The sequence below is a fragment of the Oryzias latipes genome, chromosome 11, assembly GCF_053564925.1.
Source record: "Oryzias latipes strain Hd-rR chromosome 11, Olatipes_Hd-rR_3.1".
Lineage (NCBI taxonomy): Eukaryota > Metazoa > Chordata > Actinopteri > Beloniformes > Adrianichthyidae > Oryzias > Oryzias latipes.
The window spans coordinates 12,925,774-12,945,503 of NC_136247.1; the positions used below are offsets into that span (position 1 = coordinate 12,925,774).

A 19,730-nucleotide genomic window follows, 5' to 3' on the forward strand; every position below is an offset into this window, starting at 1 on the left:
AGATGCATATATTTCAGATGACTGATCTGCATTTGCCATGTTGATTTCTAAAATAGTTATTTTTGACGTAATACTTATGTAATTCATCTTTGTCATGTGCTTTATCGATATCTTATGATTTTTAATTCTGTCTGATAAAAACTGGGAACCGGATATTGATAAATCATGTAATAAAATGGTTACAGTATAATCGGGGTGGGATTATATAAATTCGCTTTCTCCCACTCCCTTTCAAGCAATATTTATTAATACGTCTAATTATCCTAAGTTTGATTAGTTACTGTATGAATGTATAACTGATGTTTATATTGCTGTTGTGTATTATTTCTACTTAATTTGCTTGAAATAAACCATTTCAAATCAAATCAAAATCAAACATGATGATCTCAACATCAACCTGAATCAAACCTACAGTCAGGACCATAAATGTTTGGACAGAGACACATTCATTCTAATTTAGTTTCTGTACATTACCACAGTGAATTTTAAATAAAACAACTCAGATGCCATTGAAGTGCAGACTTTAAGCTTTTATTCCATGGGTTGAACAAAAAGATTGCTGAAAAATTTGAAAAACTAAAGCATTTTTTAAACACAATCCCTTCATCTGATGCCATAATTAGATCATTGCCTGAAATGTCTTAAGAAGGTTACATACACAGGAAAACAGACAAACACTGGTCTCACTGTGAAATAACATATCTATACACCCACGCAGACCTACACAGCCTGTATATTCTGCTTTTTATTTTTATTTTTTATTTTATTTACCAAGGCTGTGTCCCACCAAGGTGGGGTAGCCTAGACAAGGCACACAATTTTAGCTCCCTCTGTCTCTTCCCCAAACCCTCCTCCTTCAGTGTGTGAGTGCGTGTGTGCGTATGTGCGTGCGACTGGTCTGAGGTCTGGTCTGCTTTTTATAAAAGTATTATATGTTAATTACTTCTAAATACATCTGACACCAGAATTGATTTCGAGCTTCACTAGAAGGGTTCATGTGATAAACACCACTTGTTTCATATGATTACAGGGTGAGTTCTTAAGTCTTTGATTTATATTTCAAACCTTTTTTTGACAATGACAGTGCACATTACCACTAAATGACATAGTCACAAGTAAAAGCAGACCTTTTAAGACCCACTAAAATTTAAACTGTGTTTTTTCACCTGTTCTTGTGACATTTTTCTCATGACATATAGAAAGAAAATTATTCGTAAGATTGGATTTAAGAGTGTTTCTTTATTCAGATCATTGTGCGTCATGAGCAGACGCAAAAAAGTTGTTGGAAAAAGCTTGTAAGTGTCAGCATGTTACTTCGCTAGGCCATAAACTCCCTGCTCTGCACCATGCTGATTCCTCCGTTATTAGACAACTAGATCCATGTATGTCTTTGAGTTCCTCGTGTGAGATGTCATCCGACTCAAAATTCTGATAGCTCCGATATTAGGTTGGGGGCCTGAGGGGGGCTGTAAGCTAGCAGGACAGAGTGTAAATAGATGGATGATAGGAGGTGGTGCAGACTTACTCCATGCGTAGCAAGTAATTACTTATGCGTAGGTAGGTAGTGTTTTAATGAAAAAAGAAACTATGTCCTAGAAAAAGATAGTTTTTTTTTTAAATTTAGGTTAAAAACTGCATAGCCATAATAAAAAGAGCACTGGCAATGCTTTTACAATAGATCAAATGATGAACTGGTTTTGAATGGAACATAAGTGAAAATAAATGTAAATAAAGTCAAATTATCATGAAAAAAATTAAATCCCAGTTTTCCTAAAAAATTAAATCTATTTTGGGATTAAATAATAGGTATGCAATGATTCCCTCTTCCCACAACCTTGATTTTTGGGTCACTGTCATGTTTTGTTTTGATATTAGATCTGTGTTTTACAAAACAACAAAAGCTAAAGATTCAAAATGATTTTCTGTAATTTGCTGGTAAGAAAGAAACAATAAGGAAAAATCTTTCAGTTGGTTTTTACTAAGTGAGGTGTAATGTAATAAAACAATAAATATACTAAATCTTTCTTAAATTTAGGACATGCAGTGTGCGGTAGGGATTGAATGGTTCGCTTTCCCAACAACTCGGTTTAGTGGTGTAGGATACGCTTTGGTCTTAAACAGAGAATTGTGGCATACCTAATAAATACCATAAACTATTTTCTTTCCTCCAACACACAGCAATGGGAAACCAGACACATTCAGTGACATTCAAACAAAATAGAAGCTGCCCTTCCTGGAGAAGATGTCTGCTCATATCTGATTCAGAGCTTGCTGTGCTTTGAAACTGACATTCTCTACTAAAACCTGGGAGAAAGACTCCTTCCCTAAAATCCACAAATCACAGTGAAAGCCGCAATCCAACATGGCTTCGACTGAGAAACCATGAGACGGAGATGAAATAATAGGAAAAGTGGATCTGAAAGGACTGAGAAACTTACAGATGAAGCTGCTTCCCTGTGTACCTGGAGACACTTCTGATGTAGCCTGCAGCAAAAGCATCTCTGCGGTGGAGAGGCTGCTTTTCTGACTTTTTCTTTAGCGTCCACCGGAAGGAAAGTGTCAGTCAGACAGTGTGATTGTGACAGCTGCTATTATTTCTAAGAAGCTATGAAGTGGGTGAAACTTGAGCAAAAACTTTTCATAATACAAAATAAATAACCAAATATTTCAAAATATAAAATGCCAATAGTCATCAGCTAGAAATCAAAATGATTTACTTTTCCTCTTTCAGGATATCCTTTGCATCCATTTGGCTGTATTGTCTGCCTCTGCTATGAGGAAATAGTCAGTTCTCCTAAAGCATCAAAATCATACTTACCTGGCTTGATCTCTAAGATCTACACCAGCCGCCCCTCTATTGCATCCTTCCCTGATCCATTCCATCCTTTAAAGAGGAGCAGTCACGATGAAGATGACATCAATCAATCACAGCAGCAGCATCGATTTCCCATCAAAGTTAGTCCAGATTGTCATCATTAATGCAAGACATATTGAAGGTTCTTTCAAAATGCTTTCCTCTAAAGGTATAGTGGACACGGTTATGGCTGTGAAGGAGAAACATACCCTCTGTAAAATGAATAAGGAGTTTAGTTTCCAATATTCCGGTGCATCCAAAACCATGTGAGGACATGCTTTGGTTTTCTTAAGTCTATTCATTTAATTTATACTTTTTGTTCTATTGCTTGGTTAAAGGGGATTGTGCTGGACACAGGATGAAACACAAGGGCTGGTTGTTTTTCCAGTATGGTCTTTATGGAATGCAGCATTGAAAATGCTAATAATGCAAAAGAAAAAAAAACCCAATGGTGATAAATCAAAGCCAGTGAAACAATCAAGAAGGATTTTCTGTCACTACTAACAGTAGCAGTTTTTCACATTTCAAAACAGAAAATATTTTCATCAGATGAGAGTTGTTAGTCAAAATCTTACCCTAAATATACCTCAAACACTTTTGCACACTTAAACACTTAAATAACCTCAAAGTCCTGCTCCAATCATCTTTTGATCTATTGTAAAAAGTGTTCCCAGTTTTCTTTTGATTATGGCGTTTTTAGCTAAAAGTAAAAAAAAACTTGTGTCGTTTTCTAGGACATTGTTTCTGCAGAGCAGCAGAAGTTCATCAGAGGTTTGCGTCTGAATTGTGGGCGGGACTTTTGGAGCATGCCCATCCCCACTTCCCCTCCCTCTTACTGAGAGTGTTCTGTTTACACGCTCTCCCATTAGCTAACAGCCCCCTTCATACTCACGACCTATTTATTATTGGAGCTTTCCAGTCGTACAGTTCTGAGCCAGATGCTAACTCAGACAAGAAAAACTCAGACGTACATGGATTTAATCGTCTACAAGTGAATGCATCAGAATGGAGCAGCGCAGGGAGCTTGAGGCCCACCCAGTGTATTTTCTAAGAAACAAATTCAATCTTTATTAAAGTTAAGTTTATCAGCCACTCCTGATTCACAACGATTTGAATGAAGAAATAATAATTAATTTTACTTTTAATTTTCTTTCTATGCAGTACAGACCAAATGTTTGGACACACCTTCCCATTCATTTGAATGAGAAGGTGTGTCCAAAGTTTTGGTCTGTACTCTATGTCCTTCATCATGAGACCTATGACACAACAAGAACATGTTATAAACACCAAAAGCATAATTTTCATCGTCTTTCGTCTTTAAACTGAAGAACAAATATTAATAGAATTTTGTATGTATATATATTTTGAACTTCCATTCCTTAACCACTTGCAAAGATATAAAGTCATGCAATCATTTAAGTAAATATAAATTTTTCTGCCCCTAAAATAGCATTCAGCAAGCATTTCAATAAATCTGTTTAGTTTTAGTTCAATTTTCTTTTTGGTTGGATTTTTGTCAGCAGGCAGAGCTCATCACCCCCACAGGACATTTATTTACACAGATGAAACCAGTGGTAACAGATTTTCAACAGCGTGACTAAAAACTAAGAGAAGTGAAGAAAAGAACTAAAATGATTGCTCAGATCAAAGCAGATGGAAAAGGGCTGTTATTTGGAGACGTGAGAAAGAAAGAGAAATGAAATTGCAAGATAAAGGGATTAGTGTAAGCAGGTGGAGAGGTGGACTCAAAGAGATTAGGACAGTCAGATGGGCGAAGGAGGAGTGAATCAATGAGTTAGTCGATATGGGAGTGGGAGAGATGTGATGAAAGAGGAAAAATGGCGTGAAAGAGCAGAGAGAAGAAAACGGGTTTTGTAGGATCCCTGCTGAGAAAAGTTGGTCCCTGAGAAAATGAGAATCTGCAGCACTCCACAAGTGTTTGAGGAAGACTCTGTTATTTTATCTTATCAAGGGAAACAGCCTCATATTCTAGAGAGAAAACTGACAGTTAATCCCACACATATTTACGGGAGGACAACTACGGCATTAAAGGTTTCATTCTTTGTTTGAAAAACAAATTAATGAACTCTGACATGCTGTGATGGCAACATAAAGTTGATTAATATTGTGCCAGTAGCGGTTAACACTTGATTGACGGTAATGTAGATGAATTGAGCTTCAAATGGAAAAAATGACAAGAGCTGGGAAGCAGAAAGCTTAAGCAATTAGATTAAAAAAACTCTTGTTTTCTAGGACATACAAATGGCCTTAAATGATGTATACTTACATAATGCTTTACTACCTTTTTTGAAGGCACCAACTGCCGCCAAGCTATGACCACCAGGAGCAATGTGGGGTTCACTGTCTTGCCCAAGGACACTTTGACACAAGGGCTGGCAGGGCAGGAACTGAACCTGAGGCTTCTGATCAGAGGTCGGCCGCTCTGCCTCTGTACCATGCCCGCCTCAGTTTCTGGTGACAGTAGTTAATTTGAAATTTACCTCTAAGTTGTGGGCGGGACTAAGCCCTCCCATCAGCTCAGCCCCTCACAACCCCAATCTAAAATTACTGATGCAACAAAAATGGCAAGCGATGTTGGAGCAATCCAGCCGTAAAGCTTTGAGCCAAATACTAGCTCAGATAAGGAAAACAAAAACATACATGGATCTATTCAGTGGATGTATCAGAATGGAGCGAAGCTTAAGGTCCGCGTATAAAAAACATATTTTTACGTCACAAATTCGCTCTTTTACAAATGCCCTTTTTTGTGTGCTCCTGAGTTACAACAATTTCCTCCATTGTGAGAAAAATGCTACAAGGTCATGTTAAAAACACAAAAAACAAGGATACATATGCTTTTCTGATTGATTATTTTAGAAAAAAACAAACCATCAAATTGAACTTTATAAAGCACTTTTCATACTAAAGTAATATAAAGTACCTTACTAAATCAAAACATCTGTCAAGCTTAAAAAAACACAGGATATGCTAAATGTATTTAAAGTAAGAAAGAAAAGAGGTATGTTATCGTCCATTGGAAGAGGCAGAGTACCTGCAGGATGATGTAGGAAAAGGGACAGGTGTAAATGGGTCACCAAAATCTGCCAAAAGCAATGCGCCAAGGCTAAGAGACAGGGGGAAAAGAGGGTTTTCACCCAGCGTCAGCCACCTGTGGAGCCTTCCAAGAAAAAGTGTTCAGGCCAGTATAAGAAACTGCTTTTATTCTAAAAAGTGCCAAATTTACCAATGATAAGACAAAGATCATGTATTTTGGTGGGAAGACTCAGGCTTTAAAGTTTGTCTTGTATTTCACATTTTGTCTTGTATACACAAGTAAATACAGAATACTATATATACCAGACTATAACAGCAGATTTTTGGGCGTACTAATCCTAAAAACAACAATAATCAATTGCCGCTGGTTCTCTTTAAAGCTTTAACTTTTAAGGATTAAACAAATATAAGATTTAGAAATGTTCAGCACACTCCACTCTCAATGTAAAATGTTTATACCGATAAACAATAAAAGTTTAGGCAAAAGATTTGAAGATTTGCAAATGGTCACCAAACCTTCTATGAAACACCTCAAGGGGAATCGAAAAAGGAACCACAACCTGAGATATCTGCTGAGGACATGATTGATAAATAAAGGTTGATAAATTCTGAATTATTAGTGCATCTCTGCTGGTGCAAATCCATAACCCATGGTTCTCCCCATCAGATACAAAGCTATAGTCCAAGAAAAGATTGATTGGAAGAGAGACCTCAAAAGAAGATAATAGGAAACGGGCAAAAAGATGAGTTCAGAAACCGTAAAGGCTCTTTTAAAATCAGTAGGCAGCACTGCTTCAATTCATCCCATTTGAATACACATATTAAGGGGTGGTAAAAAGTTATATGAACCATTTCAAACGTGTCAAAATTTTAGAAAACACGAAAGCGTAGTAAAAAAAAGAATTCACTGATGTTGTCTATTGACCCAAAAGAATAATAAAAAAAAAAACCTAAAAAGGCCACAATTGCTTTTTGGTGGGTTTGTAAAAAATAGAATGAAAATACAAAAAGAAAGAAGGTTAAAGTTGTTCCCATGGTAGATTGACCAATCAAGGCTGGAGGAGCAGCTCCAGCAAATATTACCAAATTGAAAAGAAAATAAACAAGAAGATTGAACTTTGAAGCAAATCTGTCTACTGTCTTTTTTTTAACTCAAAGCTAACATTCCTTTCTGCTGATGTCTTGCTGATGATGAGTTATCCAAACGTCTCAAAGCCTTTATTGTTCAGAAAACTAATAAAGGCTTTGAGACATTTGGATAAATCTTTTCATGAGCACAGATTTTAATGGGTAGAAAAGGTCATGTTATGGGAGGACTATAAAACATGTAAATATGAGTGATTGATATTGATAATCTCTAGATTATGGAGAAAACTCCATAATCTGCACAGTTTTATGAATCTTAATATTAAACTGAATTAATCTTTTTTTTTTAACAGATTTATTGTTTATGCTGTAATATGTGGATTGCAGGATTTTTGTATACTAAAAACTACCTCTGAGGTCATACTGATGTCATTGGACGGGATATACAGAGTCATGTGATTCGAGCTTCTCCGTCACATGACCGCGTGGTTTGAGCTAAACCAACTCTGATGTTGGGGCCTCTCCTCACTCACTTTATATATTTGTCACTAAGCAGAACACAGCAGGGACCAATATGAACTTAACCATAAGGTTAATCAGCCAAAAAATGAACAAATGCTCCCTGACAATGAGCTCGTCTCATCTGCACCCGTCTGACAGCAGGAGCCACACAAAGGGCTCAGAGGAAAGAGCCATGGAACGAAAATAAATATAATAAAAAAAAGGTTGATGAGAGACTAAACATCAGACCTTATGGTCGGTTATCTTATGCTATTGATTTCATTTGCTGGTTCCAAATTTGACTTGTAGTTATTTCTCTTTTTAATAATATTTCCTCATTAGGACATGTTAAAGGCAGTTTATTAAACTTGAAGATTGAAGCGAGATTTTGAAAATATTTATGTCATTATGAGACAGTCCAAGAGATTAGATGAGATTAGATAAAGAACCAAGAAATTTACATATTATTTTAGATGTTTAATTATTGAGTGGACGTTACAGAGATGTTGTTGCTTTGCTAAATGAAATACACAAGCTTGAAAGTAATGGATAGATAGATAGATAAAAATAAATAAAAAATATGTTTTTTATGTTATTTTATTTGGACTTTCATTTGTTCTTTTGCAGTGGGTGGGGACTGGTGTGAGGACTAGTGACCAAATTTTTTACTTTCCAAGATTTGAGTAAATGTTTTCCCTACTTCTGTTTTTGTCCGAGTCAGTTTTCAGCCTTTAAACATTTTTTTGGACGCTCTTTTCTGTTTGTCCCCGTTCCCCCTTGATCCTACATGGTCGCTGTCAAGCTCGGGTCCTGACAAATTTCCTGCACCCTCAGAAATCTCAGGAGAAAAATTCAAACGCTTTAACTGTATGAATCCAAAGGTTCACGATAGAGCGAGCAGAACACTTTACACTTGAAGGTCTGTGGTGAAAAGATGGCGTTTCATGACCATAATACAAACTTTAAAAGTTCTATTTTTTTAAATGTACGTCTTTGTTTTCATCATCTGAGCTAGCATCTGTCTTAAAACGGTATGGCTGGATATCTCCAATATTGCTCACCATTTTTGTTGCACTAGTAAGGAAAGGCTGGGAGTGTGAGGGGCTGTACGCTAGTGAGAGAGTGTAAAGAGATAGGTGATGGGAAGTGGGGGTGCAAAGGCTCCATGTCAACAGTTCCACCAATAACTCGGAGGAGAAATTCTAATAAACTATTGCAGCTCTGCAGAAGTCCTAGAAAATGACAAAGATTTTTTTTTTTTTTAAATGTTGCCTAAAATCCGCATAGTTCTAATTAAAAGACCACGGGGGATACATTAAAATAGATCAAAAGAAGTGGGACTTTAACTCTGACTTTTGTTGCAGAAGGAAAAACCCAAACCAAAAGGGGCTTTTGTCTTTTAATGTACATTTTATTTGACAGGACATGAATTGTAAAACGTCAATTTGTTTCCAAGAAAGCATACAAAATGATAATTGTTCTTTAATACAAGAAAACAAAGAAAATGAATCAACGCTCAAAATATATGATCTCCAGTGTGTGCGTGCGTATTTAGCAACGACATTGGCAATGGCAAAGAAAACTATGTTGGTGTCTTCCACCGTTTCATCATCTGTTCTACTGTCAGATAAGAAATGTGAGAATCGAAAAGCTAAAAATAACAAACAAGGCACGTCTGGCTCTGTGATGAAAGGCTGTGATGAACAACAGATGAACAAGAGAGATGAGATTAAAAATAAAGCTGTGAATGAGTGAGGCCATGCAGTCTGAACAGCCTGATCGACAACCACCACATCATGCCTTTCTGGCATTGAATTGGCAAGAGAGAGGACATGGAGGTAAGCACGGTCCAAATCCGGCTCTCACAGAGACACATTCAGAGCTGTCATCTGCAAACAATCCACCTAAAAGTCAAGCAGAGCTGCTTCACCCGACTTTAGATCGACTTCAAGCATCAACATCTGCTAGAATCCCGATTTAAGATTCCTCCAAATGATACAACACTATTAGCCATAAGGCTCGCGGTAAAAATTATCTTTAATGTGACAGCAGTGACAGAAATTCCAACTGAAAAGTCATTGGTCTCTGATCTAATGTGTCTCGACGATTGTCTTTTCCTTATTTTCAGTCTATCAAGAATGGCCTAGTGGCAAAAACATTAAGCACATTAATCTAAAGGGAACCAAACATTAACTTGGTTTTGTGGAATGACTTTACAAAGAAACCATCGCATTAACTTCTCTTTAGCGAGAGCTTTTTTGTTCTGAGGCAGGGGTAGAAAATGCATCATGTGCGATTGTCTGACAGTGAGAAAGCTGAACGTTATATGTGGCAGGACTCTTCTCAAGAATTATAGAAACATCTCATTTTCCCTCAGTGTCCATGCAGCATGCAGACATTCCCTTTAATGCAAATGAGCAGCTTAGGGCCAATAAAAGGACGAGCACAGAGAAGCCTTTGGTCCATAATATTTCCCTTACATCCTTCCAGATCTATCCTGAATTTCCAGCATCAGGCTTCAAAAGATGAACAAAGATGTCTTGGTGTATTCATTTCCTTTCACAGCTTTCACAATTTTCCAGAACTAGTTCAGATAATGTCAACGTAAAAGTGACAGAAATAAAATAAGGTGTTTTATCCTCAACTTTTGCACCTGTTGACCAACTCTCTGCTAATCTGTGCCAAGTATGAGCAGCCTGGTGCGAGAAAAGATTGCATTTTTGGTGCGTTTTGTCCTCTGCCGCCCAGAGAGATGATGATTCCATGCTGGCCCCACGTTTGGATTAACGTAGAAGACAAAGCTGTCACACCATAAACCATAGATTAAAAAAAAAACAGCTCAACCTTAATTTCAGATTGTGCATGATAATGGCAGATGCATTTAGACAGAATGTAAAAACGTAACCAATCTTTTTTTTTTTTTTGTTGAAAATCAGACAGCCATGGGGAAGTGTTTGAACGAGCCACTGATCATGCCATGCAGAGCAAGATGAAGCACAAGTAAAGTCCACACCATAAATTTTTTTTTCTTACATATTCAAACATTTTAGTATTAAGTGACAACCGTAATGTACTCATGAAATGCAAAATAGTATTATACGCATTTTTTTTAACCATTCCCTTGACATTGAATAACTTCCATCCTCTGTACACAGGCACTGAAAACACCTACACTTTAGTTTTGAAGTATACACAATTCACCAACAGCATATTATTTACCAGTATTATCTATGTACACTGTTTATCATTTGGTACCATATGACATCTGTTTAGACCAATGTTTGTTTCAGCCTTTTATTTTTTTAAAGATATCACAAAAGAAAATGCAAAATTCACATTTCTTCTATACAAAAGCAAGACAGTCACAGCGGCTGGATTTGTTTAATTTCTGTGGAGCATTTCCGCACTGACATTTTCTTTATGAAAGCTTTTTCTTTTTTGTTAAGGAGTGAGAACAAATGTGTTTGTGTGCATTTTGTTGGATCCCTGTGGTGTGTGTGTGCTTTGTAAACTCCCAAGACCTTGCAATTAAAAGAAGTGGTATTTATTTTAAGGATGCCATGTTGCCAGGTTACGGGGCTTCCAGTCATGTCGTGTCCTCTCCGTTGTTGCTAACGAGAGGACTCTCACTGTGAAAGCAGCTGTGGTCCAGGGACACTCTGACAGCATAATAAAGTGGAATAGGTCTTTTCCGGAATGCAGCCTGGGCATGATGGTGACAGGCAGAGCAGCAGGAACTGATAAGTGAGATTTAAAAGAAAAAAATCTTCAGAGGTTGATTAACGCTTGGTGGAGAGACTTTGGAGTTTGTTTCGATAAACTTTATGTGAATTGCACCCAGGAAGGGTGTTGCATGTTGCCATTCACGGTGACAACCAGGGAAAAGCTCTTTTTCTATTAATAATTTGTAACGATCAGAAAAGTAGATCATTTTCCCTTTTATTTCTGTCCTATTTCATCAATAAATTCAATATTTAATTGCTCTTGCAATTACACTTTTTATAATACTTCTAAATTATCGTAAAATCTGAAGGTTTTACACGCAAAAACAAAAGGCAACCATCGCTAAAAACCTTCTCTCATATGATTACATTAAAAGTTACGGTAAACAAAAATGTTTGTTAAAACTGCTTAACCCAGACACCCACAAAATTGAAACTGTTTGTCATCAGGTTAGAAATGTAAAAGTTGGATTTAAAGTTAAAGGTGGAAAAGGATGTGCGCGCCTTTGCTTTTCAAGTCGTTTGAGTTGATCTGAAACCTACCCGTGTGCCTGCCAGGACGTGTGTTATTTGGTATGGCTACACATACATGGCGGGAGACACAAAGCTATCCCCGCGAGAAATGCTGGCAGCTGGAGCTCCATGATTGGAGGACTCAAACTCATTGCTGTGGTGACTGTCAGCGCTTTCTTTGAACTCTTTGACTGAGGTGTCCAGGCCTGGAGGGGCTCCGCCATTCAGGGCTCCACTGCTTCCATCATCTAGGTTCTGGAAGGTAGAACGCAAGGTAGAACAGTTTTAGGATCTAAAACTTGAACCACATGTTTTACTAATGATGCATTCTAATTTGGATGTGATTTTATTTAAAAAAAATCCGTTTTAGTCAACAAACTTTACCTTACGTTAAGAATAACCCGTTAAGTAGGATTACAGATGTTTTAAGGATGTAAAAACCCTCACTACAAACTTTATACACCTTTCTCAGACAAACAACAACCTTTTCACACTTTTCTGTTTTGTTTGAACTTCATTGAAAAAGAAGTCCAGTATTAGAGAATGAAACCCAAGAACAGACTAGGATGAAAGATTTATTTGGAGAGCTGCATGCATTTGTACAAGAGACACAGCACTGAGGAGATTGACTGACGAGGTCTCCAGCCAATCACAACACTGAACACCGACCACAGTTTAAAATAGAATGCACAACTGCACTGAAAAAATCTGCGAGACAGCGAAAGGGAATCAGGATATTGAGGATAGTGAGAGAACACTGTATTACAGTTACAAAACAGTTACAAAAAAATGGGTTTTGATCAATGAGTCAAACAAAAATGTTTGACAACTGAAAAGTTTGCAAAACCCCCAAAAAAACAAAGGGAAAAGTTTCCTGATTTTGCTGAGTTTGTGGCCTCTAAGAATGACTCAAAAAGCTCACAACTGTTTGACAGGAAAAAATATGACAAAAATGTGGTACAATGAGTTTTTGAGGATAAAGAAAATGATTAGAATGTATTTCCTGACAAAATGTCTAACAGCTGTGCTAATCCCATATTAATAAGCTCTCCTTTAGACACAAGTCACAATTTGTGTCTAAAGGAGAGCTAATCAATATTAGTTTATTCGGTTTGAAACTAATCAAGCATAAATATTGTCTGAAACAGAAACATTTTGCGTGAAAATCCCAGAACCACCGTCACTCGGGGGTGATGGTGGGGGGATGACCGTCAGCTCCCAGCAGATGATGTTCTTCCTGCAGCAGCTGAGGAAACTCAAACAGCCCACCAAGGTGTTGGTGCAGTTCTACACAGCCATCAAGTACATCCTCACCTCCTCCATCTCCATCTGGTATGCTGTAGCCACAGCCAGGGACAAAGAGAAGCTAGCTGCAGGCTCCCATCTCTGCAGGACCTGTACTCCTCCAGGAGCAAGGATTAAAGCTGACCCTTTTAACTTGGGACAACTGTCTGTCCCTCTCCTCTCGGGCAGGAGGTTCTGGTCTATCCAGACCAGAACCTCCTGCCATAAGAACAGTTTTTTTTCCCTCTGCCATAACCCACATAAAATAACAACTTTTGATTTATTGTACTTGTCTTTATGTTGTGTGAAAATTCACTCCTGTTATGTTCAATTATTTTTTCTGCCTATAATTGTAGCACCAATCACCGCAAAAAAGTTGTTGTTGGCGAAAGTCACACTCACCAACAATGGCAAACATTTTCTCAAATTCTTCCTCAAATTTCACTTTGAAGGATTTTTATTGACAATTTCTTAACCCCTGTTGATCAAAGACTGGAGGAGCACATCTTAAACACAATATAAGTTGTTAACTTGAACTGTTTGTGTGTGCACCGGATGTGTTACTTACTGTGACAGGCTCCCTCCCTGAGGTCTCATAGTAGACTTCTCCTTTGCTCAGCAGTGCTCTCTTTGAGGCTGTGGGTGGTTCTGATGGCTTGGTCAGCTAAAAAAACAAACAAAAACAGAACACAGACTATTACGCTCTGTCATGTGAGGAAGAGAGCCCGGGTCTTTGATCCAGAGTGTTATCTGGTTCCAGCTGATAAAAGAAACAGCAGCCTGCACTTACACATTTAGTAGGTCTGCACTAAATACAGGTTCAAAAGCTCAAAAGTTTTAAAGTTGTTTCATTTTATGACAATTTTGAAAAAAATAATAGGTTTCAGCCAGTTTGCATCAAGAATTAGAGCACCTACCAGAACTCCACATGACAAACCACCCTTTTGCCAGAATCTAAGTCTTCATTTCCAAATTCCTATCCAGCAGGCAAAATCCGCAAGGTTTGCTGTGCAGCCTCCAGTATTGATGCTATCAGCTTCAATCACTTCCAAGTCGACTGATCATTTGTGTTATCGTGAGCTAGCTTTACTGTTCTTTGTGTCCTCTGACAGTTCTTCGCATTGCTCTCTTCCCGCATGTCGCGTGTAAAAAGCACCCAATGGCAGCAAAAGGCACAATGGCTGCTTTATACCTGCGCTCTGACCGAATGATGGCAATCACTTCAGAAATGTCTAGTGCTTCTTAAAAGATGAAAAGAAAACATTTTTATCCCATAATGCTGCATTCATAGCTATGAAAATGACAGAGTATTTTGAAAATGACAGCGTTTTGTGCGATTCCCCTGATATTTTTCATTAAATAAACATGAAATTTTATGCTTTAATTGATGCTTTAAGTGCAATAAATTGTTAAATGTTGATTTGAAATCTTTTTTTTTTCAATTAAAGGCAACTGTTTATACAACAATTAAGTTCGATAGAAATATCTGGATTTGCGTGCTCTTTCATTTGAACACCTGTGACATTTCACACAATATTTTCAGATAAGTTTAGTAAATTTAGATGAAAATAAGTAACTATTTAGTAGTGTTGACTGAAGCAAAAACACAAGATCTAATCTTTTAAAAAAGAATCAAAGCAATTACCCACAGTTCTAGCTCTAACTTATAAGTCCGATGCTTTTATGATGCAGAATGAATATAAAGCACTTTGCATTTTTCTTTTTCAAACATGTAAGTATGCAAGTATAAGTCACATTTTTTTTGTAGAGTCTGGCATCTTATACCCAGGTGTCCCAGGTTTTGTAATGAATAGCAACAACTAGATATGTGAGTTTTTCTTCTTTATTAAGCATTTTTTGCGTCTGCAACTCATGACTTATACCATGAGTGACTTCCAGTGCAGAAAATACGGTACCTCTTTTTTGTGAATTTTTAGTCATGTGGAACAAATACTAATTTTTTTTCAACTGAGAATTACAATGCTTCAGTGATGGATAAAAGGTGCAGAAAGTCCCTTAGAATTGTCGAATAAAAATCATCTCATGTTCACACACGTGCTGTGAATTTTTTCTGATTCCTTCACAAACTTTCTCACAGTAAAAATAAGACTTTGTTGATTTGCTCCTGTTCCACTCCAGCATATGTCATCTCATTGGTGCTCAATGCTGCTGCCATAAACCGTGAAACTCCTTTAACAAGACACGTGTAATGTTAATGACAATTTATATTTGGATGATAAAGCTCGAGTCTTCAGTTCTCAGACTCTTCCACTCTGGAGGCACGCTTATCTGTGTGTATGAAACATGGTGACTCACCCCAGACTTGAACTCAGGGAAACCAAGCTTGATTTGAACATGAAGGAAGCTGCAGAAATAAGGCCGTCTTTGATCACGAGCCACAGACAGCACGTTGCAAGAAACCCTTTAAATATCTAATAAACCTTCCCAGCTGAACTCTGTGAACCATCCTTTCAGTCCAGGCGTTTAAAGCCATTAGACCCTTTTCCACATTGAATCAACATGAGATTTCAGAGTTTCAGTCAAATTACTGGGATGCTGCAAAAATGTGATGGAATGATGGAGTAAAAGCAGCAGACATGGAGAGCAAAGAGCTCCACTAATGGAGCTCTTTGCAAAATAAGCAAATTGTTTCAGCACGCATGAGCCAACCGAGATCCTCCATCAATAGCTATTAGCCACCTTATGACAACCAACATGGACCCCTAGTATTTGAATTTGTGAGCTTAATAAACTCCTGGTGGCTGCGGATGGTGAAGATTGACTCCGTCACTCACCATCTCTGTTGAGCTGCTGCCCTTCACAGGGGGAGGAGGTTTGTGCTTGGGTGGGCCCCTGATTGGACACAAGGAAAAAAAAAAGAAGTTGTTATTGATTCTACTTGTGAAAAAGCGGATTTCCATGCATTTAACAATGAAAAACAGCAATAAAAACTGCTGAAGTGCTGAGTTTTAGCTTGAAATGAAACGGTCTTTTCAGATAGACCTCAACTAAATGACTAAATTGCTTCAGGGGGGTGGGGGGCTGTCAATGGTAAGTGCATGGTAAGATGTGCAATCTCCACACAGGCAGGTCCCTGTGGGATTTTGAACCAAGGCCTTCTCATTGTGAAACGAGAGCACCAACCACTGCTCCACCGTGCCGCCAACAGATTAAAATATTAGAAATACAATAAAAAAATACAGTTAAAAAGTTAGAAAATTTACTTATTGATTTAAGAGTCTTGCAGATACATTGTAAAATATTTTTACCGCACTGCACTGTGTTGTAATGAAGCTAATTGTACTACACTTTTTGTTTTAATTGCAAGACAAAGGCTTTCATGGGTGAAATTATTTTGTCTTTGATGAAAATATTTACAACCCTTATTCAATATTTATTTTTTTCCCATGCAGGGTGACGCCTGACCTTCATGTCAAAACTGAAGAAATTGTTGGGTAATCTGTCACTTCTTTAATCAACAAGGATTTTCGAGGAGCTGCAAGTGCCACAATGAAATCCTGAAACACACAGGTTTCTGGTTTGATCTGAGTCTAGATGCTGCTGCTGCTGATGATGCTGGTGGTGCTAATGGTGGGTGTGAGAATTATCTGATTGAGCTGTTTCTCCCACACACCGAAGGTAGGACAAGAGTAATGAGATCACCTGTCAGTTCTGTCTGGAAGTTGTGCACAACAAACTATTTAGAAAGCCGCTGCAGATCGTGCTTGACAGCAAACGCCTTTGAATTGTCAAGACAAGCGGTCTGGAAGATAATAAGAACGCTATCAGTAGCAGCCCGTCATCGTTGAACTGTAATAAGTGCTGTTGGTGATAAAATCCTGAACCAGTGTCTCTGCTTCGGCTCCAGACAGGACGAGTTGCACTTTGGAAATGTCTTAGTAATAAAGAGAAGTTTTGGTGATGGTCGTGGAAAATTAAGAGATTTAGTCAAATGTAACTGTGATGTGCAGTTTGGTTTTGATGTTTTTTCTTGTGATTTGAAGCAACAATTACAACTCTAGTTTGGTCACTTTATTTCTGTTTTTTCCAAAAGGATTCTGATTTTCCTTTTCCCACATATCGGTTTGTGAAGCATTTTCCTCTTTGACTTCATTGGAAAATTTTCAACAGGGCTGAGTATCAATGCAAAACTATTAAAGTGTCAATTTCCATTTTAAAATTCTGTTTAGTTATGAAAATCTACTGTCACATATCTAATGATGTAATCTTCAAGCAAATAGGATGTTTCAGTGATTAAAATAACGGATTTTTGCAGTAAAAATGGATGGATGTTTTTTTTAACTTCTGAAACGAAAATAAACAGATTTAACAGAAAATGAATGATTATTGTGTATAATTTGAATAAGACCAATTTTGATTGGTGACACTTAGGCACTAAGTCAAAGCATGAAGATTTCATCAGATTATCCCCTCTGTGTTGTGGGTGGAACTGTTGGTGCAGAGTAAGCCTGTTTTCATATCCCATCATACCTTTGTTTACAGTCTTTTCCGCTAGCTTACAGCCCTTCACAACTACATACTAACATTTTTGGTGCAACAGAAATGGCGAGAAATATCCAAGCTATCCAGCCGTACATTTTTGCGCCAGATGCTAGCTCAAACGAGAAAACAAAGATGTACATGGATCTATTTGTCCACAAGCAGATGCATCTGTATGGAGCAGAGCAGGGAGCTTGTGGTTGCCAGTCATACCTTCTATGTAACAAATTCAATCTTTTCCAATGGCATTCTTTCATCTGCTCCGGATTCACACTGCTTTGAATAAATAAATACTAAGAAATTGAATTTTTAAGATTCATTTTCTTTAGATATGTTCGCCACCATGACAAAAATACTACAACAACATGTTAAGAACAGCAAAAACAGAATTCTTATCAGAGTGGGTCTTTAAATTCATAAATGGTGTAAGGATTCAGTGGTTTTGTTCTTGGTCATGTTTTTGGTTTTCTTTGTCTGTCACTCCACCTTCAGGTTCATGATCCACAGCTGTCTTCAGTTCAGTTAATTGCCCTCAGCCTATTTAAGTGTCTTGGTTTCTGTTCTTCTTTGTCAGGTCATCTACTATGTTTTGTCACAGTTTTTTTTCCCTCCTAGTTTTGTCATGTTTCAGTTTGCTAATTAAATGTTTTATTTCCTGTCACCAATCCTGGTCTCCTGCATTTTGGGTCCTCCACCACGAGTTCCAGACAAATGGTTGTGTCTCTCTGCATTCTAGACGTCCCTCCTCCACCTTGTTCTCCACCTGGAACGCTGGTTTGGAATGGTCTGGCCTCTAACCACTGTAAGCGTCCAGGCTCTGGGGTTCATAACTATAACTAGAGTCCATATTAATCCCAAACACACGAGACGTCATCAGCCCAGAGCCACACCTCCAAAGATTTTGGACATGTTTCTGTAACACAAATAATTTTCTACTTGTAGTCCTTACATTTCGTCTTATTGAAATATTTTTATAACCCTTTTCATTATGTTAAGGAAGAGGCTTATCCCTGCAGGAGGTGTGTAGCTGCTGTCTCTGAGCAGCTTTTGCATTCATGAAACTTCTATCTGTGATGAAGGAGTTTTTGACTTAGGTAGGAAGATGGTTATTGACTGACAAATGCAGGCGGTGTAGTTCAGTAAAGCTTGGAAGAGTCTTCTTTTAATCCCTCCTCTAATCCATCCTTCCTCTGACTGTATCTTCATCTCCAATTACCTGAATTCATCTCGTCACCTTCTACTTCCTTTATCCATATTTTTCTTCTTTTATGTGTGCTCTCTTTGCTACTTTTGATTTGTGTGATCATTCTTTTCATCTGTTCACTTTTCGTTTGATCTCTTATTGTTTAGCAAAACTCAAAATGCTGTGTTGAACCTCCACAATGAGGCTCCATTACAATCCATTATTAGACACCCAGACACCCTGTTCAAATACTGTTCTCATCAGCAAACAGTCTGCAATACGTCATCAGTTTTTTTGTCTGGTTCTTGTTAATAACCTGCTGTGAGATTTAGTTTGTGTCTCATATTGTATATCCTGCCGTCACAAAATGTCTGTGTGTGTTCTGACAATCCTCAGGCTCTGATACGTCAAGGTGAAAATGCACAGATAAATAATACAACTGTATGGAATGTCTTGCTTTTTCAGGGGATGATGGAGATTTGGTGAAAACTGCAGAAGCTTATGATCAACTCTGGGAGTCTAAAAAGGTCTGAGCTGTGAGGATTCAGGCTAAATCTATTTTAAATTTAGCGAAAAAGAAAATTGTGGCATATCCTTGGTGTTCATCAATGGGAAGTTTTTATAACCAGCTGAAAGGTGAGTTAGACGGACAGGCAGCCAGAGGAGAAGAGCCTAAAAAATATGTTGATGCTAAACAGGAAGTATGCAGAAAGAGGGAATTAAACTAATCATGGAATTTTGGAATTTAGGCAAAAAGCAAAATGAATGTGACAAACTGAAAATGTTTGAACAACAGCATAAATTCTGTTGGGTTTCTCATCCAGACATTGGCAGGATGACCTCTCTGGGATGTTTGTTGATTGAGTAATCATTAATTTGTCTGCAGGATAAATTATTTATGCTTCAATTAAATGAATTATGGATGACTAGAAAACTGTTTCCGTCCCTTGGCTGCTTTTATCCACAAAGTGATGCTGCATAAAGAAAGGGGTATTTGATACGTTGTTTTTAACTGCTAATTAATAAAAAACGA

The 19,730-nt window shown here is 37.7% G+C and overlaps 1 protein-coding gene across 4 annotated transcripts in view; it reads right to left on the minus strand.

Moving 5' to 3' along the window:
• Positions 1-8,885: 8,885 nt before the first annotated feature.
• Positions 8,886-19,730, minus strand: part of pvrl2l (PVR cell adhesion molecule related 2 like) — a 340,090-nt gene continuing 329,245 nt past the window's right edge. For 2 of the 4 annotated variants that reach the window (XM_011481008.4, XM_078954849.1), the window contains exons 8-11: positions 15,810-15,867; positions 13,583-13,678; positions 11,761-11,985; positions 10,924-11,232 (exon numbers count right to left, since the gene is read on the minus strand). In XM_011481008.4, the coding sequence (XP_011479310.1) occupies positions 11,797-11,985; positions 13,583-13,678; positions 15,810-15,867 (343 nt within the window). In that variant the 3' untranslated portion in view covers positions 10,924-11,232; positions 11,761-11,796. Of the gene's footprint in view, positions 11,986-13,582; positions 13,679-15,809; positions 15,868-19,730 lie in introns of all 4 variants that reach the window. The other 2 variants (XM_011481007.4, XM_078954848.1) reach the window with 1 other exon arrangement.